Consider the following 25,641-nt stretch of genomic DNA (forward strand, 5'->3'; position numbering starts at 1 on the left):
CATGGTGGGATTTACCAGAAAAGGCTTCCTGAAGGGGAGAGATCTGAGCTTAACTTTGACTGTCACTAAGGCTGTCCCGGCTGGGCAAATGGGTGCACAGAGATGGGGAGCCCATCTTGGCAAGGGGACCCAGAATTCCCCGGCCACCTCCGCCAGGAAGCTGCCTTGTGAATCCTGAGCTGCCCCTTCCCCTCTGGGCTAACAGGCAATAAGGACGGGGGACCAGCCCCGGCAAGGAGGAAGTGGACTGGCTTCCTGTTTGTTTGTGAATCTCAGAGCAGCCCCGTGCAGCCATGAACACCAGCTGAGCAGAGCAACTTTGGCCCGAGCCGAGAGTGCCAGGGAGCCCATCCACCGACCCAGCAAGCCCGCAACCAGCTGGGAGATGCAGGGACTGTATCCTAGGGCAGCCAAACTCAGCTGGGTAGCCCCATAGCAGTTACGCCAGCTTTGGCAGGGACGGGAGGTGGGGTAATGACTTCCCTAAAAAAGCCAGAGTCACACATTCATACTACGAAGCCTCTGGGCAGCTTGGGGAGAGGGGGGAGGGGGGCTCAGGCATTGCCATTCCCTGACCCCAAAGATTATTTTAGGCAAAACTCTTTTGCCCTCTAGGGAAATCTTGTGCAGAGATCACCGATCACCAAGTCCTTTAAAAAATCAGGCAGCATGCACTGTGGTTTTGTTTACAACAGCAAAATATGCGAAAACCACCACCAAGTCCTCCAAAAACCAACTGGTGACGACAAAACACAACAGATCCACACAGAGAAGATGCTGTAGCCATTCAGAAGAACGGGGCGATTAGTAGGTGCAACTGTGACGAGATGTCCAAAGGTACGTCCATAAATGAAAACAGCGGGTGCAAAACAGTGTGATCGCTTTCGTGTAAATAACTGGAACAGCAGAGGACATGTTCATATAGGTTCACAGATACATGTACTGCTGAATGCATGAGTTTTCTTCTGGAAAGAAATGTAAGCAACCTGACGGTGGTTATTTTGAGGGAGAGGAACTGGGAGAAAAGTGGTGGGAAGGCTTCACTTTTCATTATTTACCTTTTGGTGCTGTTTGTGTTTTTTAGTCAGGTTTATATATTTCAAAAATATTACCTGTGGGCAGTGGAATTCTGCTCCATTCTGTTTTCTTTCTTTCTTTCTTTCTTTTTTTTTTTTTAAAGATTTTATTTATTTATTTGACAGAGATAGAGAGCACAAGTAGGCAGAGTGGCAGGCAGAGGGAGAGGGAGAAGCAGGCTCTCCGCTGAGCAGGGAGCCCAATGCGGGGCTCGATCCCAGGACCCCAGGATCATGACCTGAGCCGAAGGCAGCCACTTAACCGACTGAGCCACCCAGGCACCCCTCCATTCTGTTTTCTTCCTTATGTGTCTCTGTATCATTTAAAATAAAAAGGATCGGGGCGCCTGGCTGGTTCTGTCACAAGAGCATGCAAATCTTTATCTCGGGGTTGTGAGTTCGAGCCCCACGTTGGGTATAGCGATTACTTAAAAAAAAAACCTTAAAAAATAGTATTGAACCGCTAAGTATTATTTTTAAGGCAATTTAAAGAATCAGGCAGTGTGCATTTACAAGATGAAACAGGTGGATCACAGATTCTGCAGGAAAATTTATGGGAGAAGATGGGAAAACGCTTTGCTTTAAGACCTGTACACATCAGTAACGGACAGTGTTGCTGGTTCTTCACTCCACTTTGTGGATTCCCTATGGCAAACGTTTGAGCTGTCTCTGGCTTCCCTCCAACCACCCCCATTCCCAGTTTCGTTCCCCATTTCATGGCCTCATCATTTAGCTTTTGACCCAAACCAAACAATAAGGAAGAGAAATCTGAAGAGAAGAAGAAGACAGACAATATAAGGCACTTCGATACACATGGAGCGATCACCTGTCATTTGGACTAAGTTGTACGAGCCTCTGTATAAAGGGCCTGTGTCTGATTCATCTTCTAATCCCAGGACTGTGCACAGTACCCAACAATCATTGGTGGATGAATGAATGGAGCAACCTGTGGAAACGGTGCTTGTTCTCTGCAGGTCTGTTTGCTCCTCCGTAGGAGTGCTTTGAGAAATTGGAAGGAAATTCCCGGAGCCTCAGAAAGAGAATCTGATGTTTCCTTTGTGTTTCATTAATTCATTAACAACTAGGAGGGGGCTCCCCAGATGGACCTCCGGCTGCCAAAGCCTGAGTACCCAGCTCCCTGGGAGCCTCCCGAGGTTAAGAAAGAGCTAAAGCTGAGCTGGGTGGCCATCTCCCACCTGGCGAAGAGAGGTAGCACCAGTTTGGCTGGTGGTTGGGGCGGGACACTTGGTATCTTTACAGCCACAGATGCCCCAGGAGTTCTATATCAGGAAGTTGTCTACAAAGGGTCACCTCGACCTATTTACTTGTCAGAGCTGGTGCTGCCAGCTAGTCCCTTCCCTGAGATCTTTTTCTGAACATCTTTTCTTCGCTGACATAGCCTGGCACCTGCAGGCGCCAGCGGGCTACTGCCATCTGGTGGAGAAGAGAGGCCACCGCCTTCCCAGGCTGGCCTGAAACTGAAGGGAGACGGAAGGAACCTCTGACAACCAGGTCCGCGGCTTTCAAACTTTTGCAGCCATGGAGGCCTTCCTTCAAATGACAGCAATGACTAAGGTCTTCATGTTGGCCTGATCAATTCACTGCTCTGGCTGCAGCAGGGAGAAGGAGGGACTCAGAGCCCCACTGGACCTGCCGGACCCTCCCCGCCGAGCTCAGTTGGCATATGGCTGATAGACTTCTGCTATCATTGTAAGCACGGGGAAATGGAGCCTTGGGGATATGAAGCGACCTGTGCAAACAGTGTTATAGCAAAGACTAGAGCACAGAGCCCCTGTACAAAACGCACTTGGGCATTTGCCCAGCCAACCTGTACCCTCGAGCTCAGACAGGGGCTGAACACAGCTTCCTGAGTGCTCGGTCACGCCACCTATCTATCCCAAGACATCTGGGTTCCTGGGGAGGAGGAGCCCCGAACCCAACTCCTCCTGCATCCTGATTCTTGTTTGAATCAAACCAGGGACCCATGATGGTCCCTATGTTCCCTTGTCAATAGGCAGCATGGAATCAGGGGCACAGACATGCCCATTGCTATCTCAGGATGCCAAAGAAATGTCCTGGTCTCTGACACTGGGAGAGGCAGGCAGTCCCCTAGAACACAAATAGGGAAGGGAATAAGAATATTTTGAGCATCTACTGCACGCTGAGCCCTGTGCTAAGCATTTTTACATTTGTCAGCTCATTTACTCCTCAACACTGTGATGTGGATATTTATTTTCTTGGGTTTTAAAAAAATATTTTATTTATTTATTTTTAAAGTAATCTCTACACCCAATGTGGGGCTCGAACTCATGACCCTGAGATCAAGAGTTGGATGCTCCGGGCGCCTGGGTGGCTCAGTCGGTTAAATATCCAACTTTTAGCTCAGGTCTTGATCTCAGGGTCATGAGTTCAAGCCCCGCATTGGGCTCCATGCTGGGCCTGGGGCCTACCTGGGGAAAAAAAAAAAAAAAAGAGTCACATGCTCTACCGACTGGGCCAGCCAGGCACTCCCATTTCCTCAGTTTTTTGCTAAGAGGAAAAAAAGGATGCTTGAAGTATTTAAGTAATTTACCCAAGATCTCCCAACCTAATAAATGGCAGAATCAGAATCCAATCCCAAATCTTTCTAATTCTAGAACCCGTGTCTTTCCAGTAAATGGAGTTGCCTTCTGGAGCAAGAAATCTGGGAAGCCCAGCCCAGCCCAGAGTTGCATTGCGTCAGTCAGGATTACTGCAGTTCGCTGGCGTGTAGGGTCTCACAAAAGGGAAGACGTTGTCTCTGCCTCCCGCCTGCGATAGTCTAGCTGGGGAAAAAGTGTGCTTGGGAAAGCGATGAAGACTTCACACGCGCTCACCCACCTGTGAGTGCAAGGAAGGATTTACAGGACAAGGAGCCTCAGATCTAGAATGTGGAAGCTAGAGATGGGATGGAAACAGCACTAGACAGTCAGGAGGCCTGAACCCCACCCCTGGCTTTGCCACCCACATCCTGTGGGACGTTGGGCAAGTCCCCCCACCCTCCTCACCTAAACGCAGGGGTTGTTCCTGAGGATGTGAAAGTCTCCTGCTCAGTTCTCTACTGTTGTGATTTCAGTGGGGGCGGAGTTAGACAAAGAAGGAGGCCTGAAGGAAGTGAGTTTTGGACAGGATCTTGAAGAGGGGAGGGTTAGGCGCATGGAAGAGGGAAATGCTCACACTGAGAGGTTGAAAAACGCAAGCGAGGACAAGAAGCAGTGTGGCTAGCTAGAGATGGCAAGCTTATCTGCTGTTGAATGCTTGGTAGAGATCAGGTTTGGGGCAATCCACAATGAGCAGCATCAGTAGTTCTTTTGGGGTCTCTGGTTATCCAGGATTGATGTGGTCTTTTTTTTTTTTTTAAGATTTTATTTACTTAATTGAGAGAGAAAGAGCGCATGTGCGTGCATGAGTAGGGGGAGGGGGAGGGGCAGAGAGAGAGGGAGAGGCAGACTCCCCGCTGAGCAGGGAGCCCAACGAGGAGCTGGAAAGATCCCCTCCTCCCTATCCACCCAGGGTCCCGTGTAAAGGGGTTCTCTTTCACCTACAAAGCGGTTTCCCTACGCCAGTACATTTCCATGTTCTCGCTTCCAGCTCTGGGCATCCGGCCTTGCCAAAGCGTCCCAGCCTCGACCAGCTCGGGCAGGCCTCACGGCTCCTTTCGAATTCTCAGTCCCTGTGTTGCCACACAGGGGCAGCATCTTTCTTATAAAGGGAGACCTTATGTGCTCGGAAAGCTGCGGTGAGTCGGCCAGAGGCGGAGGGATTTTAAGTTGGGCTCAAGACAGGGAGAAGGACAAGGACTGAAGGAGAGAGAGAGAGAGATGTTCCAGACAGAAGCAGGAGGGACTGAGCTGCGGGCAGGCGGCACAAGGGCAGAGTCCCACATAGAGGCCGTTTGAAGCTAGAGAGTGAGGACACTGGGAAGTCGGCCCTGGGGGGCACATCAGTGAGGGGATTGGGCTGCTAGACCCTGAGCTTCGGATCCAGAGGAGCTTGAAGTACCTTAACATGATGGTGTGGGAGGAGAGCTCAGCGGCCCGGCTGCCGACCCTCCGTCCAAACCTTGGTCCTGTCCTGGCTCTTCCTTCATCTGTTCCTTCGGCAAACACTCAGGAGCTCCCACCAAGAGCCAGGGACCTTGGACTTGGGGAAAGATCAGTGGTTGGGGAAAAGAAGAGGAAGGGGGAATGTTCAATCATAGAAAGGTCCTGCCCTTTATAAATGTAGAGTAGGAGAGAACACACAAACACACGCGCGTGTGCACACACACACAACCCAACGAGGGGAGTGCTAAACCACACACACACACACACACACACACACAACCCAACGAGGGGAGTGCTAAACCACACGCGCGCGCGCGCACACACACACACACACACACACACACACACTACAACCCGACGAGGGGAGTGCTAAATGCCTCATGGGAATGTGGATAGGAATCCAGGCAAGGTAGAGGTCATGAATAGGGGGCGGAGGGGACTTTGCAGATATTTTGTGGAAGAGAAAGTACTGGAGGATGGGAATATCTGGACCTGTGAAATGTGGGGGAAGGGCTCTCCAGGTTGAAGAGACGCCAAGCAAAGAGGATGCAGGGGAAGTGTGGGGGAGTGTAGACAAGAACTCAATTTGGCATGTGTTTTCACGGGGGGGTGGGGGTTGTCACTGGCATTACTTTGGGGGCAATTCTTCGTAGTAGGAAGCTGTCCCATACAAAGTAGGTCTTGTAGCATCCCTGCCACCCACCTCCCCCTCCCCTAATGCCAGGAGCTGCTGGCTTTCTCAGTACTCCCCGCCCCACTGGAGCCACGAGGTTGGTTTGTGAAGGCAAGCAGGAAACTATACCCTTGGCCTAGAAAGGTAGCCAGCGGTAGCCGGACCGTGGAGGGCCTCGGATGCCAGGATAAGACCTTGCACTTGACAAAGCAAGGAGTGGCCACTGAAGGTTTTCCAGTAGGGAGGAGGTAAGATCTGCTTTAGAAAAATGAAGTTTGGAACAATGTGCAGGATGAATAGAAGGCCTAAGAAAGGCAGGGAAATCTGGTACAACCTCTTGCGACCTTTTCACTCAAGTTATCTTCAATGAGGGTGGGCTGCTTAGCTCACAATTATTGGCGGATGTCAAAGGTCAAGCGGAGGTCCTGACAGCACATCTCCGTGCAGATTGCTGGAATGGCCTATTAGAATAGCATTTGCTAAATCAGGATTTAACTAATATTCCATTGCCTCTTCCTGTCTTTCAAATCAATGCACCTGGGGATGCCCACAATGCAACTCCTCCTCCCTTGGTCCTCCCTGGCAGAATTTGTGTCAAACCAGCAGAAGGAAGGAAAAGGCAACCCTTTGAAAATTCTTCTCTCCCCTGCCTATCCAGGGTCCATTGCTGCCTTAGTAAGCAAGCGACCTCTCAGTGCCCGAACAAGGAAGCAATTCAGCCTGACCCGAGAGAGGGAGGAAGGCACTCCCTACTCTGGCCCTTCGCTGGCCAGGACAGGACACGGCTTTTGAGCCAAGGCCCAGAGAATCCCGAGCTGATAAAGGCCCATTGTGGCAGCTTCTGGAGAAACCCAGAGGCCATCAGGGGGCTCTGGGGCTCAGGAGCCAGTTAACACCACTTGAACATTTGTGGATAGAATGACTTGGCGGAAGTCAAGGCAGAATGAGGCCCCCGGGCTGCCAGGGGCACTATCCATGGCAGGCCGGCTAAAGGCCAAACCAGCAGGAGCCTGTCTGTGGCTAGAAGGGCTGGCCTGGAGGCAGGGGGGACCCACAGGCTGTGGAGGGCTTCCCTGCAGACACCTGGAGGAAGAAACCCAATCTCCCGCCAAGTGCAAGAAACACAACTGCTCTTTTTAAAAAGGGCCTGGGGAGGGGGGAGTCTGCGGCCCTGCCCCCCACCCCCCCACAGGGGTGTCCACAGCAATAAACAGCAGGGAAGGAGGAAGCCCATCTGGAAGCTGTTGAGAAATTCTCCCTGCTCAGGGCTGTCATGCTTGGAGCGCCGGCACCTCACCATCTGCAGACCTCACTGCTCTTACCGCGAAGAACCAAGTGGGAAGAGACACCCCGAGATAAAGGGTGCCAGGGCAGCTGAGGGAGTCGGGCTCGACGGGGGCCCGCGGGTGTCGGGCAGGACCAGGCTTCGGCAGGAGGTTTAGCTGGGCCCATTGCACTTCTGGAGTGCTCCGGGGGAACGGGAAGGGACTGGACCTCCGCTCCAAAGCCCTGGGAGGGGAGCAGGTGCAGGGATGGGGGGACTGGGTCTCTGCCTTTCTCAGCTGACAGCTCGCCCTCACTCGGGGCGGGTGGCAAGGAATGCGAATCCAGGTCACAGACCAGCCTGTAGGGTCCTCTTAAAGACCGTTCTCCTTGGCCAGGTGGTGAGCCCAGGGATTAAACCGAGCACAGAGGTGAAAGCATCGCCCACCAAGTGCTCACCGCACTGTTGTTCCTCCGTCTTGTTCCTCAAAGGATTTCAGGTGAGTGACCGGTTCACATCTCAGTGGTGGGTCCGCTCTCCCTCCCCACCATTCAAAACGCATCAGGTTGGCCCCCTCAGATGCCAAGTCATTTCTACATCAAAGCAAAACAGAATAAGCCATATAAACCCATTATATGAAGCCACATAATGAACATCAGCTTCGAACTCCCATGCACTGAATTGCACGTGGCTCCTGTGCCGTTCATGCCCCTCCCCCGAGGGGAAGGCAGAGTGGTACCGAAAGGCAACTCATCTCCACTCACGTGGCCTCCGAAGAACCCATCTTATGACAAACCTCACCTGACGCCACGGAGATTCATTTCAGGCTGGGGATGGCTCTGGAACACAGCACAAAGCTATGTTTTCTGAAACCAAAGCATCCCCCAGCCTTGCTGGAGATTGTCCCAGCTGGCGAGGCAAACACGTGCACACGAAAACTGCTAGAATGCTCTGTTCTGATCTCATGGCTCCCACAAACAAAAAAAGCAAACCCGTTAAGACTGAGCTGGAAGGTTCTGGGTGTCATTTATTGACGGCAGTTTACACACATTTGTTTTCTTCCCATGGCCATTTCCTTCAAAGCACAGGCACAGAGCCCTCTGGAAGGGCAGTCTCTGAATGAGGGAGCCAGAATGCAGGACGCACTCGGCTTTGGCAGGCATGCTCAGACTCGGCAGGATGCAATCCTTCAAGCTGGAATTCTGTCGGGTGTCTTGAGACACCAAGGTGGGGGGTGGAGAGGAAGTCTCCAACAGGACTCACATCCCCGAGCAGGCCTGCTCGCTTGCTCTCCAAGGCCATCCCGGCGGCAGGAGCCTGGGGGTGCAGTGCAACAGGCCCACCCACCTTCCCAGGGGCAGATTCTTCAGTCCACGTCCTGCTGTTCACACCTGCTTCCACCGGCCCCGCAGTTAAAGAGAATCAGCCTTACGGTGAGAGACAGATGACTTCCTCTCTGACCCTCCCCGGCAGCTCTTCAGCTGGGTCTGTGGAGGAACCGCTGGGAAACATTGAGGCCCGTGCTTTCCCGTCAGCTGAGTGTGCCGTCTTCCTCACGTCCCGCCTGAACGACAGGCTGGGGGCTCCAAGGGCGCTCAGGCCAGCCCCCGAGCTCCCCGGCCCCGGGCGCCAGAGCCTCTCTCCTGCCGACTGACCGCCAGCGCCTAGGCCGGAGCGCCGGTGGGCCCCGGGCACTTGGCAATTTGGGGGAGGGAGGTGGATCAAACAGTGGATGGAAATGGGAAGAATGAAAAAGCTTCATCTGATAAGGAGAGATCTGAAGTGATTTCACTTTTATTTCCTTCACTTTAAGCCAATCGTGAAATTTCACAGTGATTTCTGGGGCGGGGGCAGAAGGGCGGTGGCGCGAAGAGTGGTCAGGGCCGGGGCCCGGCGGCCGGGTCTCACTGCGGCAGCTGCAGGAGCACGGACTGCCCCGCCGGCAGGTACGTGATGTTCCGAGAGCGTGACAGCTGGTACGCGATGTCCTCTGCGGCCTCCAGCTTGCGCAGCTCGATAAGGCCATCGCCCGCGGTGGCGAGCGAGTTGGCAATCAGCTCGGCGGCCTTGGAGTCGCCCTCGGCAGAGATGATGGCCGCCTTCTTCTGCTGCTCAGCCTAAGACAGTGGAGGTGGGGGGAGACCAAGATCACACCTGAGGGTGCTGGATGGCAGGCAGCGGCCTTGGAAGGACCAGGCCACACGCCCTCACTGGCTCCCGAAGGAACTCTGGGAATCTATAGCTCCCCCACCTCCAGATGGGCTCAACAAGCACCGTCCACCCAATCCTCCTCTTTCCTGCAACGCACTGCCCACCCCTCGCCGTTGCGGGGACACATTTCTGTTGGCTGTGTAAGTATCTGTCTTATTTCAAAGTCCTCATTAACGTTAGCAGCAATTCCAGCCCAGCCATCTTACTCTGAGCCAGGAGGAGCCAAACCGAGGAAAACAGGAGAGACAAAAGGGAGAAGCCATCCTCAGGCTCGACCTGCCCTCCAGTCCCTAGTCAAAGTGACCTTCGTCTAACACACCTGTTTGGGGAAAAAGAGCAGCTGGCGAGGAGCTACATGCCCGTGTGACGCTCCCCTGAGCTAACCTGGCTCCTGCCCAGGAACCCAGGCAACAGAACGCGCTCTCCAGGCTCTCTCCGCCCGCATCAACAGGAGGACCTCTATCTGCAAGGCCCGCCTTGGTCCTGGGCGGAGGGTACGGCATTAACAAATGTTAACTGAGCACCTACTAAGTATTCCCAGGTACAGTCTTAGACCTATGTTCGAGACTCTGGACACGGGGGGAAAGAAAAAAAAAAAAGCAAGGAAGTCCCTGCCCACAAGGGGTTTCCATTCCCTAAAATGAAACGTTGGCCACCCGTACATCGCTCTTTTCCCTGCTTCAAAGAACTAAGGTTCTTGGATTAGGACTAACCCAAGAAAAACCAGCAGTGGGGAGAAGGGACAGCCAGAAATAAATACGCTCTTGCGAAGACCAGAAGACCAGGCTGCTGCGCAAATACAGCGTGTCCCATCACACTCTGCCACATCTGGATGGATTTAGTGCTGGAAAAAAAATCCAGTGACGAGAGCGCATCTGGCGCAATGTTTGATCCTTTCTGCTGTCAGCTTTCACTGTGTAACCACTGTTAAAAATGACTTCGCAGTGAAGCTGAAAATATTCCAGGAGAAAACATTTTTATTTGCAGGAGAGTGTTTTTGATCTTAGGGAAGTGGAAGAAAAATGACCCTTCAGTGATTTTAAACATCACTTCACATATCCCTGACTAGCCCCCAAAGACTCTGGAACCAATTGCAGGAGGATGGTTCCTTCAGTCCCCTTCCGATGATCCCGGAAAAAGAGATGACAGATGATGAATTTCCAGGCCACCCAGCGAACGGGTAGACTGAGCACAGGAGAAAGGGGAGAGAGGCTCCTGCCATCTGGTTGAACGCTCACCTTTTCCACCACAAATCTGGCCCTCTCTGCTTCCTGCTGAGCCACCTGTTTGGCTTCTACCGCTTCTGTGAACTCCTTCCCGAAGGTCAGATGTGTCTAAGGGGAGAGAGGGCGCGAGATGAGGCAGTGTGATTGTTTAGGCAGCGCTGCCGCGAGGCCCCCACACCACTGGAAGGAACAGGTCAGGAATGGCTCCAGCAGCTGGAGGCCCCTGTGAGGCCAGAACACCCTTTCACCTCCACATCCGTGCCCAAACTGAGCTCCCACCCCCAGAAGCCTCGGCTGCCTCAACAGTGCCCGCGTGTCAGTGTGTCACCCGCGGTGCGGAGATCTCAAGCAGAAAACAGCCCGTGGGCACCAGACGGTACCTGCTCAACTGACCACCTCCCCGGGGGAGAAGACTGTGGGATCTAGGACCCCCACCTCCAACTAGTGCTCATCCAAGGTCCTATGATGGCCTGTTCGGAGCCCCCAGAGAGGCCAGATGGAAAACTGAGCCCCTGAGAGGGAAGGATGCAGCTGGTTCTCAGGGATTCGAGGGCGTGATGCTCTCTGCTTATGGCTTAACCAGTCCACTTCTTTCTCACAGCAGCCTCCCCACGAAACAGGAAGAGGATGAGAGACGGTGGAACGCAAATCATGGTATTCCCCACATGTGAGTGCTTCTGGTAAAGGGTTTAAGAGAGAAGGCAGGGAAAGCTATTGCTTAGGGTGAGGGTTTACAACTCTGACTACCCACAGACCTTCCCTACTGACACGGTATCACTGAGCCTGGGCTGAGGCGAAGGTCTGCAGTGACAGCAGAAACGGGACAGAGCTCAACTCCTGATGCCTGGTCTCGAGCAACTGGCTCATTTAACCAACTTTTTATTAAAATAAAGGAAGAAATGCAGGAAAGGATGGTATTGGTTTTGCTATCAAAATCTATTTGCCTCCTCTCCTCCCCGACCCTCCCAAACTCTGCTTTAAAAAAAGGAAAAAAAAAAACCAAACACATGAGCAGCTCAAAACTTCTCAGGAGTAAATTCTAGTCCCACTGTCTTCCCCAACTTTTAACACGGCTCGCTCTTAACTGCAGCTGTTCTACTTCGCCTGTTCCATTTCTGGATTGTGTTCAAGGTCTGGGGAAGAAAATACAGTCCTGAGAAGTGAAAAAATGAGTAATTAAGGAATAATGTTTCTTTCTAAAAGGGCCAGGTGAGGGCAGCATATTCCCCATGAAATCTCATTCTCACACCTGTTAGATATGGTTTCTTGTGGTCGGCCCACATTTCCCCAGAACAGAGTATGTGGTTAAAGACTAGCGAAATGCCAAGCTTCTCCTTAGGTTTTTACTTAGCATTTTCTCAGAGCCAAGGTGTTTAGGTTATCAGTGAGTGGAACAGCAGCCGAGGAATTGCTCTGGTTAGAGTCGAGCGACTGCAGCCTGGCATCCTGCCAGCAGAGGGAGCCCACCGGCCCTGCTGCCGCCTCGGGTGGAGCTGCGCCCTGTGGGTTGGTGCTGGGCACCGCGGGTTGGGGCTGAGCACCGCGGGTTGGGGCTGGGTGCCGCGGGTTGGTGCTGGGCGCCGCGGGTTGGGGCTGGGCGCCGCGGGTTGGTGCTGGGCGCCGCGGGTTGGGGCTGGGCGTTGTTTCAACAGCTGCACAGATGCTGTGTGTGAAGTGGTGCCCGTGAGCTGCACCGGAGAATGAACAGGAAACACTTTCCCTCGCTACCCGAACAGATCACTCCAAATGATTTTTCCCAGAGAATCTAGAAACACGACCCCTTCCCCTCACCCTCCTTGATCTGAAAGGCTATCCTGCCTGTATTGCTTTCTGTTTGAGTTACGGCATTCAGCGTCATTAACACACACACTCTACGGTCTCCAGAGGCTCGCTTACACCTCAGAGATGTCCCTTGCCCCCCACACCAGGCTTTGGGGAGCAGAACCACTCATTTACACTCTATCACCTTTCACCGGGGGTTCCCAGAGCTCACTTCACTAAGCTACATAAACCCTAAGTGTTAGGAAATTCCCGGGGGCTGGGTCAGGCTGGGAGGTCTGCAGTAGGGAGGAAGACTCTCTGCGCCCTCTCTAGCCTCACCAGGCAGTTTTTTCCTGTGTCAAACAGGGCTAGCAAGACATTACTTCCTAGGGAGCTCCCGGGAACACTCACAGTGTCGGGGAAGGTGAAAAATCTACTGGTTAGGGACCCTAGATCAGGCAAGGCTAGAAAAAGAAAAATGTGTGTGGCAGAGGGGAAGCAAAAGAACCCTCATCTGAAACAAACCCAAGGAGACTGCCTCATAGTCAAGAAGGTTCTGCGTTTTTGAGTCTCACACCTAGGACAGTGGAAGGCAAGACCAACAGTGTCCACCCAGAAATGGAGCCAAGCATCTGAACAAGAACCGCAGCCCCTTCCTCACAGGCTCCCGGAGGGTCTTACCAAGGACACGTCATCCAGGATGAGCCCAAAGGTCGCTGCTCGCTCTGTAAGGTCATCGCTCACCTGTCTGGAGACCAGCTCTCTCTGGGTGATCAGTTCTCCAGCATCAAAGCGAGCCTGGTTCCAAAGGAGGGCACAAGAGCCAGTCAGGACGACGAGGAAGCAGAAAGGCCAGGAAAACTACCGGCCACGTCCCAACCCACCCGCTGCCACTCTCTGCCTGCCACCTAACTATCTCTTGGGGGCCGGGCTGCAGGTTCCAGGCTCCAGGCTGAGGCCCTGTCACTCACCACCACCGACTTGAGGATCTCCGTAGTGATGGATGGTAGCACCCGCTCATCATAGTCCTCCCCGATGCTGGTGAAGATGCGGGGAAGCTGGCTGGCAACGGGCCGGAAAAGGATGCGCAGGGTGATGTTGACGTTCTGTAAATCTTAGGGTAGGGACAAATGCTGGAGTTACAAATAAAAACCCCGGTGGCCTTCTAGATGACCTCTCCTACCCTCAACTTGCTGTAATTTGTAAGTAAAGTTGCTGATGTTAAGACCCTAGAGGGCAGGAGCCCCTATGCATAGCTTCCTTGGTACAAAACCCAGCAGAGCCGCAGAGCTAGGAATTTTTAAAGGTTTGTGGTGATGACAGCTTTTCAGTGTGTGTTGAATGCCCTCGGACAGAAGCAATTCAGCTTACATGTCTAAGTGGTACCATGGGATGTTTGAAACAGCAAATGTTTTAAGAAAACAGGCCAATGCCAAGAATTTTCAGGTGAAGCCTTTCCAAGGCCCCCGCCAGGAGGATGCCTTGGAGAGGTTATCATGGGTCCTGCGGAAACAGTCCACACCGGCTGGACCAGGAGTACAAAGGCCAGGGCTGCAGTCCTACCCTGCTGTTTGCGAGTGACGGGACCTCACTAAGCCTTAGCCAATCTCGGCTTATTTCTCTGTCTGTCAGAATGGGGGTGATTTCATCTGCCTTCCTGAACACTGGGGGGAAGTGAAGGAGAAATGAGATGTAACAGCACTGTGTCAAATGTGCAACAGATGTAAGGGGTCATCAGACTCATCTGGAGCACGCTTCTCACTACTCGGCCCAGGCAAAGGGGGGGGGGCGGGGAGGGCTCACGAAGTTAATTACAACTTCCCCTGACGATTCAGGCCTGCCTGAGGTAAAGCATGGTCAGCATCCTGGCAGTCACCAATGATACAGGGACCAATCGCCCATGGGCTAGTTCTGAACCAGGCACCCAGAAAAGCGGGAAATGCATGCACACTAGTTCCTGATCCCTGGAAATTCCTACCAACAGTTTTGAAGATGAGTAAGTAATGTATCCTTACAACAGTTGTAAAACAGCAGAGAAAGCAATCTTGAAGAGGTGGGAAGCTTAGAACTACGCTCTTAAGTTAAAATTTTATTTTTCTTGATTAACCCCACCCCCCCTTTGATCTCTCGTGGGAGGCCAGCCAGACCCTTGAGGGGCCAGGAGCTGCAGGCCAGGTTGCCCAATGCCAATTTACTCGTCCCCGCCTCTGCCTGACATGCATCTCTGACTACAGCCCCAGCTCACACGAAGCTCCTCCCAGGAGCCTGTGCAGCCGCCTGTGGGGGCTAGCTCTTCTCTGGCCCCCTCCACCCCAAGCCCTTGGCTCTAGAACTCACCACGCTTACTGTAACTGCCCGTTCACATGTCTATGTCCCTAGGGGGACTGAGCTCCCAGAGGCCCCCGCTTCAGTTATCTTTGAACCACCCCCACCCTGCGACCCAGCACAAAACGTGGAACAGTCACAATAAGCAACACATCCGCTGGGGAACAACACTGAAGGCACCAAATGTGCCCGAGACAACAAACCAACATCCACACGACCCTCGCCTCTTGCTGCACGGAAACGTCACTGCTGAGCCAGCCCACCTGCCATCCCATTGACCACCTGTGCATCTCTCTGTGTAGGATGGTGGGAGAACGGCGATGGCAGTTCGTTTTAGGCCCACTGCGAATCCAGGGGCATGTCAGCCACCAGGGGACTGCTCTCAAGGGACTCAGGCCCCCTGGGAGGCGCAGTCTGCTGAGCGGCCGACTCTTGATTTTGGCTCAGGTCATGATCTCAGGGTCGTGGGACTGAGCCCTGGTTTGGGCTCCACACTGGGCATGGAGCCTGCTTCAGATTCTCTCTCTCCCTCTCTTAAAAAAAAAAAAAAAAAAAAAAAGGTAACAATGTGAGGCCAGCACTGCTGGAAAAAGAGGCCTTGGAGAACAAGGCAAAGGGTAAGCCGGCCGGGAAGGCACACAGAATGGCTGGAGCCTGGTTTACACAGTCACTCTGGGGAATGAGACCCAACGGAAAGGGTCGACTGAGGGAGCAAAGGCACTTTTGTATTTCTTTAAAACTGGAGCACTATATTGGGGCGCCTGGGTGGCTCAGTCGTTAAGCGTCTGCCTTCGGCTCAGGTCATGATCCCAGGGTCCTGGGATCGAGCCCCACATCGGGCTCCCTGCTCCGCGGGAAGCCTGCTTCTCCCTCTCCCACTCCCCCTGCTTGTGTTCCCTCTCTCGCTGTGTCTCTCTCTGTCAAATAAATAAATAAAATCTTTAAAAAAAAAAATAAATAAATAAAACTGGAGCACTATATAACTTTTGAAATAGACCTTTGTGTATTTCTCTAAATCTGTACAGCTGTGTGTCTACCTTAGGTCCATATTTCTATGAATCTGCGTTAAAATTCTCCAGGAAAAATATGCAAGGAATTCTTATTAGGGGAGGTTCAGCTTCTTCTGGATCCTATGGCAACCCTCCCACACACTCCACTTCATGTGACCCACAGGCAAGACTCACCTTTGCTACCAGTGATCACTGGCACATTACGTGGTCGAGAGCGGCAATCAAAGATAATGGGTTTCTGTACCCAAGGGATGAGAAAGTGAGTCCCTTCTCCTACCACAATGTCCTGTACACCACGGAACCGGTCAAAGATGACAGCTCTGTGCCCAGCATCCACTAGGAATGAAGGATAATGACAAGTCAGAAAAATCCCCTCACCTTTTAACCAAAAAGGCTATCTGTGAAAGCTCCTTGGTGCTGTTATTATTGTCTCCCCTCTTCTGCTGTCTTCCTGCACTTCTGATCTCTAGCAGCTTCTAAGTAGCCACAAAACTGAGTGATCCCGTCCCATCCCAGTGTCTTCCCAAGGACTCAGGTAACAGGATCTGTTCTTCAGCATCCTTTCTCCTTGAAACAACTGGCTGCTGATTTTCTGATTAACTATCCCATCCCCCAACACATTTTCAGGAAATCACCTCCCAAAGTTTCTTTCCAAAACTCACCAAAATCTTCACTGTTACTACATTCCATCCTGGTTCCAATTTAAGCCAGTGTTTCCCAGAAGCAGCTCCCTAACCTTGGAAATCCTAAAATTTGGAAGGTCCCACTCTTTCCAAGAACTTGGTTTCTCTCAGGTTTTAAGGGTTAACAGAGCTGTTCTTTTCATTCAGAAAGAAATCAGTGATGGTGATTACTGTCTAGTTGTGCAGAGTGGCTACAAAGATCAGAGCATAGAGCTGCGCCATTTAAACCAAGTAAGCTTTTCTCGTCAGCTGTTCTGTCTCTGCCTTATTGGACGTTAGAGCTGCTCCAAATATCTTCACTCTGAAAGTAACCCTCCTCTTGCCAGTCACATATGAGGTAGGTCAATCTATTGCTGCTTTCCAACCATGAAAGCTAGAGAAATGTCAGAGTTGGAAGGTAAACCAGTTCAGTCCTACTGCTCGATCAAAGAAGAAGCTGAGACCTAGGGAGGGGGAAATGGCTTGCTTAAGGTCACACAAGAAAGTGGAAGAAAAGTCAGCTTAAGCCCCTGCCACACTGTTAAAAGCTGGGCAAGGCACCTCGAAGATATTTTGTCTGGAATGACCCTTATGCAGCAGAGCAAAAGCTCCCGCTTGGGTAAGGGCACCAAAGATCTAAAGCCCTTGCTGAGTTATTCCACAGGAGGCAGAAAGGAACAGATGAGATCTCCATTTCAGCTAGCCAGCAAGATCCTGACACTCTGCTGCAGCATCACTTCAAACCAACAAGAGCAACTGGGAACGTTTAACCAACAACTTGGCTGGGAGGCTCTTTGCAAAGAAAGGCTCTGAGAGAGCTTATGGCTACAAGGAAGGACAAAGGCTCGATTGACAAGGCAACCATATGGTGCGGGATGGCAGCAGGTGACCCTCTTGGTCACAAACACATTCACAGACAGCGGCTGCCACGGGGAGTATCACGTGGGCTGTGCAGACCAATGGAAATCCTCCGGCAAAGGGCAGTGACCCACCACCCCCAGTGCCTCACCGTTATACAAGGCAGAGTTCACCACTCCTCCTGCAACAGCTAAGGCCAGGCCGAACTTCCCAATGGACTCAAACACTTTGGCAGCCATGTCTCCTTCTGCTGGACCCACTCACACCTATGGGGATAAAAACAAAACAAACAACTTGATCCCAAAATTCTAAGAGAAAGCCCTCTCTGAGACAGCACATTCACTTCTCAAGCTGGCTATTTATTTCCCCACTCCTGAGGGCTCTAAATCATGCACTGAAGGACATAATAAATAAATAACTCTACAGCTTGGAAAAGTGTATCAATTCTGCTTTTTAAATTTTTCTACTGGGGCGCCGGGGTGGCTCAGTCGTTAAGCGTCTGCCTTCAGCTCAGGTCATGATCCCAGGGTCCTGGGATCGAGCCCCGCATAGGGCTCCCTGCTCGGTGGGAAGCCTGCTTCTCCCTCTCCCACTTCCCCTGCTTGTGTTCCCTCTCTCGCTGTGTCTCTCTCTGTCAAATAAATAAAATCTTTAAAAAAAAAAAAAAAATAAATAAAAAAAAAAATAAATTTTTCTACTTCTTTCTTCGTCTTTTTTTTTTTTTTTTTAAGATTTTGTCAGAGGGAGAGCGTGCACAAGCAGGAGGGGCGGGCAGAGGGAGAAGCAGGCTCCCCACTGGGCAAGGAGCCCTGTGGGGCTCGTGGGCCACAATCCCAGGACTCTGGGATCATGACCTGAGCCGAAGGCAGACGCTTAACCGACTGAGACACCCAGGCGTCCCTCTTCTTTTTCTACCACTAAAGAAAGGGGGTCTTGGCACTTGATTCAATAACAGGAATGAGGCATGGGCTTGATACCCCCAGAGAACTCCGCACCACACTAAACCACCCTTCCATTTCCTGGACAAGCGGGCCCCAAGACAAAGGCTGGGTGGTTGGTTCTGGACAATTCTGGTCTGGAAAAGTAACTCAAAGAATGCACTACATGGTGATGCCAACAGCAAAAGTAACACTAACAGTTGGCTTTTATGCCAGGAGGCAGTCTTCTAATGGCAATTATTTAATCCTCACACCAACCCCTATGAGGCAGGTTATTACAGATGAGGAAACCCAGGCACACAGCAAGGTTACAAGAGGAACTGAAGATCACAGCCATTTCGTGGTGGAACCAGGATTAGAACTTGGGAGGTCTAAGTCTAGCAAGCCTGACTTAACTCCTCACCGTAGTGCTTCTCCACCATCAGGCATTAAGAATAACCCGTTATTATGGAAGCAGGAGGTGGGCGACATTCTGGGACCAAGATATCAGAAGAGCCAACGGGGCAAAAAGGCTCTCGATAGCTGCAGCGCAAGGGAGAACCCTGGAAGAAGGGGGAGGGCGGGGCTGAAGCGGGGTGGGCGGGAGCACGACTAACCTAACTAAAATCTACTCCCGCACTCAACTTTTTATTTTTTATTTTTTTATTTTATTTTATTTTTAAGATTTTATTTATTTATTTGAGAGAGAGAGACAGCGAGAGAGGGAACACAAGCAGGAGGGAGAGGGAGAAGCAGGCTTCCCGCGGAGCAGGGAGCCCGATGCGGGGCTCGATCCCAAGACCCTGAGATCACGACCTGAGCCGAAGGCAGACGCTTAACGACTGAGCCACCCAGGCGCCCCGTCCCGCACTCAACTTTTTAATGCCCCGCCCCGGCGGCGTCGTCCACTTCAGATTCAAATCCTCCCCTCCCAGACCTGAGGCTTCCTTGATCACTTCCAGTGCATTTCAATGTTCCTTACCCGAGGCCAGGCCACAGTCCGGACCCCGCAGCCTTTCCATTTCCAAGAGCTTCTGGATTATTCCTCACCCCACCCCCATACGCACCTCCCTTACTCGACGCAACCCCTGGCTCGTCCCGGGCTCACCCCCTCTCCCCTTTGACACGAGGCAGACCAACGCAAGCACTCCGCCCGCTCAAATTGCGAATGGGAACCCAGAAGGGATCTGCAGAGACGCCCGTGCGCCGACGGAACCTTCGCACCATTCTCACCTGCTTCCACTCTGACCTCCACATGAATTCCCCAGCCACACATACCACGCATGCGCCGGGCAGCTCTTTCTCTTCCCCGCCCCTTCCAAGATCCGGACCTCCGATTGGTGGGGAAGAGCGCTGTGCATTCTGGAAAGGGCGGCTTGTGGCTTTATCCGGCTTCCTGACTCTTCGCATATGAACTACAATTCCCAAAAAGCCATTCAGCGCCTGGCCCGCGCTGAAAAGCCTTTCCTCTTTGGTGGGAAACGGACGAAAGGTTGTCGCACAGCCTTTTGGGGGCTGTAGTGCCTTGGGGTTAAATGCACGTGCCTGTCCTGAACGGGTGCTGGAGCCTGCCAGGAGGTGAGCCCTAGGGCCTCAGAAAGAGTGGCTGGGGATGCGGCTGGTGTTGGCAGGGATGGGCCGGGGAAAGTTTACGGCTGATGAAGGAAGACAGGTGAGCACCCTGCAGAAAGTTGTGGGGAGATAACTGGTGGGCTGAGAGACCTTGAGGGAAGCAGATGGGGCCATCTTTCCAAAGCCCTGTCACGAAATGTCCTGAGTGGTGGGACATTGATTGCCCGAGGCAGAAAGAATCTTAGAAACCATCTGGACTAGAAAAAGAGGACTAGAGAGAGAGGAAGAGATTCATTCACGGTCATGCACCAATTTAACAAAGGGGCTGGGCTTAGAGTCCGTGTCCCCTGGACACGCACACACACACAAACTTATTTGGAAAAGTGGCAAGAATAATACAAAGAACACATATCTCCTTTACTCAGATTCGTCTATGGCTAACATTTTGATCCATATGCGTTATCATTTGTTCTCTCCCTCTCTCTTCCCATCTTCTCTCTCTGTATTTTCTAAGAATAGGGGCATCCTCTTATATAACTTAAGCAAGTTTATCCCCTGCATGCCAATTTTATCCATTGACCCAATAATGAACTTTATAGCAATCTCCACACACCCCCACCCCCATACAGGATGCAGTCTAATATTAGGTACTGTATTTATTTCTCATGTCTCTTTAATCTCCTTTAATCTGAAAATTGTCCTCAGCCTTCCTTGTATTTTATTACATTAAAACAAACAAAAAGCATATTTCTCATTTTGGTTTTGTCTGATGTTTCTTCATGATTAGATTCGGGTTTTTCGTTTTTAACTAGGATACTACCTAAATGGTGTATGGACACTTAATTTTAACAAAACTAGACCCATTTCTGGATTCTACTAGGATTGGATTCTTTCAACTTCTTTTTCCTGCATCTCCTCTCTTCTCTGTCCCCTTTCTTTGTCTCCACTTTCAAATGACCAGAGATAGCCACAGCAGCATTCTTCAGGTGGTATGAGTTTGCCCTACCCAACCACAATTTTTCCCCTCTGACTGCCAGAATGCAAGCTCTATGATAGCTGAAGGTTTAGTCGGCTGTCTTCATTGTTCTATTCCCAGAACATACAACAGTGCCTGGCATCCGGAGAGTCACTGCCTTAGAGAGAAACCCACTACCGTATGAGCACTCATGCACATGAAGCTTCTAACCAGCTCTTCAGTGCTTGAATTACTTGGGATATTAGTGATGAGGGAACAGAAGGCAAGCTGAAGACAAGCACAAGCTGACACCCTGCAACCTCCCCCCACTCCCCACTCCTGGGTGGGACCTGTGTGACATTCTTCCAGGAATCTCCCAACTATCTTAATGTTAATGCCTTGCTAGAGGGGAAAACCACCTTAACTTGACAATGTCAAGGCCTCTGGTATTTTGTAGGTCCTCTTTAGCATATGAAAGTTCTTTTGAAATCTCCCTTTTTCCTTACCTCCCCCAACCCCACAGTATATAATCAGCCACTGCTCACAACCCCCATACAGCAGCTCTTTCTGCCCAGGGGTCCTGTCCCCGTACTTTAATAAACCACCATTTTGCACCAAAGACGCCTCAAGAATTCTTTGGCTCTGGACCTCACCTCACCAAACCTCACCTATATTCCAAAACCACATCATTAGTTAGAACAAAGTCTAAGTTGCTGTATCAAGGAGATCCCCAAATACAGTGAGCGGACTAAAGAAGATAGAAGTTAATTTCTCTTTGCTCCACAGGCCATTCACAGGCCTAGTTTTCTTTCATCTCATTGGTTGGCCATCCCCTAAAAGATTGTCTTTACCTAACCGTGGGCTCTCTGTGTTGCAGCCTGCAGGAAGGGAAGATGGGAAATTTAGGATAGCAGTTTTGTTGTTAAGCAAACGAGTCAGAAGCAGCACATATAAATTCTGCTCTATTTTGTTGATGAAAACTTGGCTACATGACCTCATCTAGTCACAGAAGAGGCTGGAAAATGTATTCTTCTGGCCAGGTAGCCAGAAGAAAGGATTTGAGGGCTAACCAGCAGTCTGAGTACCTTACTCTCAAACAGAACAGTCAGAAAAGTGCAAGTCCATTTGAGAAAAGCCATAACATGAAAGAGAAAATCAAAACACAAACAGCTAAGCAAAACAAAACAAAAGCAGCACAAACAAAATATTTGGCAGAATCAGAGACAAGGCAAGGAGCATAAAAATCTAAACAACCTAACCCTATAATCGGTATCTTCAGATAAAGGGAAGGATCCTACTATCCATGAACCTAGGAACAAGATGCTATTAAGATAGATAGGTAGGGATGAAAGGCTGAATGTTTTCCCCCAGAGTCAAGAACAAGGCAAAGCTTCCCACTCTCATCATTTCTAATCAACATTAGGAGGTCTTAGCCAGTATAATAGCCTACAATAGGCAAGAGAAATAAATAGGAGCCTTTCTGCATGGCTGCTGGTAGCAGAGGGCTGTGAAGCCCCATCATCTGGGCTGGGTGGCAGCGTCTGCAGGCCAGTCTCTGGGCTCTTCGAGGTGCAACAGCCTATGAAGTGAAAATGAATGAAGGTCATCCTGATGTTTTCCAAAAACGTCTCAGAGGATGGCTGTGATAAAACCACTAGGAGCAGAGCCGCATGTAATGAGCATATAGGTAGCTGCCAATGAAAGTTCAAGTCCCTAACTATTGTGGTTAAAAATTCTTCATTGCCTAGGGGCGCCTGGGTGGCTCAGATGTTAAGCGTCTGCCTTCGGCTCCGGTCATGATCCTGGGGTCCTGGGATTGAGCCCCATATCGGCCTCCTGGCTCAGCATCTTTAAAAAAAAATTCTTCATTGTCTCAAAAGCATGCAGTTGGAAGGAAAAAATAAAGAATTGGTCAAGAAGACCTGAACTGAAGCAGATGAAGAAAATTAATATTTTATTTAACATTGGTCACCTCACAATTAAGTTACGTAGAAAAATACATGTTTGGATACTTTTAATTGCTGGGCAATAAAGTTTGTTATCTTTAAAATATATTAAAAAAAAGAAAAAGAAATAGGCATTTAGATTGGGAAAGAAGTAAAACTGTATTGTGTATGTAGAAAATCCTTAAAAATTATTTTAAAAAACTATTAGAACAAAACAAAAACAAACCTATTAGAACTAATAAGTGAGCTTAGCAAGGATGCAGGACATAAAGTCAATTTACAAAAATCAGCAATAAACATTTGGAAATTGAAAGTTAAAAATACCATTTACAATAGCATCAAAACTACGAAATACTTAAGAGATGAATTTCATGCCACCCATGCAGTAAAACCTACAAACATCGGGGTGCCTGGGTGGCTCATCTCTCGATCTCAGCTCAGGTCTTGATCTCAGGGTTGTGATGTCAAGCCCCATGTTTGGTTCCACACTGGGCGTGGATCCTACTTCAAACAAACAACAACAACAACAAAAACACCAACTACAAACATTGCCGAGAGAAATGAAAGAAGACTGAAATAAGTGGAGAAATATACACCATATTCATTGAAGAGAAAATTCAATATTGTTACAATGTCAATTTCCCCCCAACACTGGTCTATAGATTCGAAGCAATCTTAACCAAAATTTCACCAAGCTTTTTTCTGTAGAAACTGACAAGTTAATTCTAAAATTTAGATGGAATTGCAGAGGACCCAGAATTGGCAAAACAATTTTGAAAAAGAGAACAAGGTTGAAAGGTTTAGTGTACTTGAAGGGTAGTGTCCACTCATCCATAAAACTACAATAATCTGGAATGTGTGGTATTGGTTCTCAGCAGAACAGAAGAGAGAATCCAGGAATAAACCCACACATCTGTGTCAATTGATTTTTGACAGAGCTAACAATGTTATTCAATGGCGAATAGATAGTCTTTTAAAAAACTGGCACTGGAGCAACTGAATATCTGTATGGGGAAAATAAAAGTATTTGACCCTTATCTCACACAATACACAAACATTAACCTGAAATGGATCACAGACCCAAACGTAAAAGCTAAAACCATCAAACTGGGACGCCTGGCTAGCTCATTCAGTAGAGCATGCGACTCTTGCTCTAGGGGTTGTGAGTTCAAGACCCATTTTGGGCATAGAGCCTACTAAAAAAAATAATAAAAGAAAACTATACAACTTCTAGAAGAAAAGCAAGAGAAAATCTTCATGACCATGGTGAAAGTTTCTTACGTAGAACAAAAACAAACCGTAGACCAAAAAGAATGTGATAAATGGGAGTTGCAGAAAATAAGAACAGAGAAAACAGAGGATGATGTGATCAAATAAATAATATCATGAATTAAAGGACATGAATTTCAGATTAAAAGATCATTCCAAGTAGAGCACAATGAATGAGAAAGGCTGATGCCAAAACTCATCATCCTGAACTCTCGGAACAATAAGGACAAAAAGATTCTAAATGCTCACAGAGAGGAAAGAACTAGAGTCAGGATGGCATGGACATCTTACCAGCCCCACTGGAATTTAGATACAAAGAAGCAATGCTTTCAAATTCTAAGGGAAACTGCTTTGCTACCTGGTTTTGTATACCCAGCCAAATGATCAGGTGAGATGTTAAAATCAAGACATTTTTAAGAATACAAGGTCCCTAAGACTACCTTCCATGCATTATTTCTCAGGAAGCTACTTAAGGATGAGTTGCAGCAGAAAAAAGAGAGCAAAAATTTAAAGATAAGACATAGGATTCAGGAAGTAGGTGATCCAAACATAAGAGAGGCAAAAGGGGGCTCAGAGGACCCTAGAAAGCACCCAGAACAGATGGGAGCAGAAGGAAACAGTGTTCCAGGAAGAAACAAGATTGGAAAGAAAAAAAATTTTGTTTGAAAATACTGACAATTTTAATTACTGTGAGAGAATGTGGGGAATAATTAGCAATAAGTATATAGAAAAGTAAGCACATTTTATTTATTTTTTAAAGAGTTTTTTTTTTAATTTTTTTATTTGGCAGACAGAGACACAGTGAGAGAGGGAACACAAGCAGGGGGAGTGGGAGAGGGAGAAGCAGGCTTCCCGTGGAGCACGGAGCCTGATGCGGGGCTTGATCCCAGGACCCTGGGATCACGACCTGAGCCGAAGGCAGACTCCTAACGACTGAGGCACCCAGGCACCCTTAAAGAGTTTTTATTTTTAAGTAATCTCTACACCCAACGTGGGGCTCAAACTCACAACCCTGAGATCAAGAGTAGCATGCTCCACCTACTGCACCAGCCAGGTGCCCCTGTAAGCACATTTTAAAAAAAGAGAGACAAATTTAATTCCAGGGGGAGTGGAGTTATTTAAGATAGGAAATAGTATCATAGTATACTATGTGACTCAGCTATGAATAACATTTTCATAGTCATTATAATGTAAGCACTTAATGATCTCATAAAATATAAGATGGCAGCTCTATGGGGAAGATGGGGGAAGGGAAAGATGATGTGTATGTGGGTGAGCTAAATCTCCATCTTCCATTACAGGAAGACAGCAAGTAATATTTACAGCCGAAAACTCAGTAAGTAGTTGAATAAGCATGTGACTTAGAAACATGAAGGGAAATACCAAGAGAAATAGATCAAAGAATTGCAAACGTTAGTCTCGGGGGGGGGGGCAGTAATTTGGGTGAAAAGAGCAGGAGTGGGGACTTCTGTTTGTCTTTTTAAGCCTTCTGGAACTCTTTGAATTAACTGTGTGCCTATATATCTTTGATAAAAAATAAAATTCTTAAAAAAAGGAAGAAGATAGCTTAAAGGAGGAAGCATTCACAAGAATATACAATGAAAGTTATCTCCCTGAATGGCTACAAATAATTACAGAGGATGAAGGCCATGATAATTAAGCAGTATAAGAAGACATCTATTCATAAAAAAAAATTAAAAACAAAACAAAACAAAAAAAAGAAGACATCTATTCTTCTTAGGCAGAAATAAACCGACTTTTTTTTTAAGATTTGTTTATTATTGGGGCTCCTGGGTGGCTCAGTCGTTAGGCGGCTGCCTTCGGCTCAGGTCATGATCCCAGGGTCCTGGGA

General features: G+C 49.5%; 1 protein-coding gene across 2 annotated transcripts; it reads right to left on the minus strand.

Moving 5' to 3' along the window:
* Window positions 1–8,848: 8,848 nt before the first annotated feature.
* On the minus strand, window positions 8,849–19,354 carry PHB (prohibitin). Of its 2 annotated transcripts, none has more exons than XM_032429104.1 (7): window positions 19,281–19,354; window positions 17,282–17,396; window positions 15,785–15,946; window positions 13,247–13,389; window positions 12,957–13,073; window positions 10,527–10,622; window positions 8,849–9,194 (listed from the first exon to the last, which is right to left on the minus strand). In XM_032429104.1, exons 2-7 carry the CDS (start codon window positions 17,367–17,369, stop codon window positions 8,982–8,984), a joined length of 819 nt encoding a protein of 272 aa, XP_032284995.1. In that variant the 5' UTR covers window positions 17,370–17,396; window positions 19,281–19,354; the 3' UTR covers window positions 8,849–8,981. The 2 variants fall into 2 exon arrangements, with proteins under 2 accessions (XP_032284995.1, XP_032284996.1); XM_032429105.1 differs by lacking the exon at window positions 19,281–19,354 and adding an exon at window positions 19,156–19,272.
* Between the last annotated feature and the right edge of the window lie 6,287 nt (window positions 19,355–25,641).

Source organism: Phoca vitulina, unplaced genomic scaffold (assembly GCF_004348235.1).
Source record: "Phoca vitulina isolate PV1807 unplaced genomic scaffold, GSC_HSeal_1.0 scaffold40, whole genome shotgun sequence".
In the NCBI taxonomy this organism is placed as follows: domain Eukaryota; kingdom Metazoa; phylum Chordata; class Mammalia; order Carnivora; family Phocidae; genus Phoca; species Phoca vitulina.

Bases quoted from the DNA above. Each gene is read 5' to 3' on its own strand.
- PHB (XM_032429104.1), bottom strand. From the start codon at position 17,369: ATGGCTGCCAAAGTGTTTGAGTCCATTGGGAAGTTCGGCCTGGCCTTA. The intron at 15,947-17,281 runs GTGAGGCACTGG...CTTCATTCCTAG, and splicing joins GAACTCTGCCTTGTATAACG to TGGATGCTGGGCACAGAGCT. The intron at 13,390-15,784 runs GTGAGTCTTGCC...CCCTACCCTAAG, and splicing joins AGTGATCACTGGTAGCAAAG to ATTTACAGAACGTCAACATC.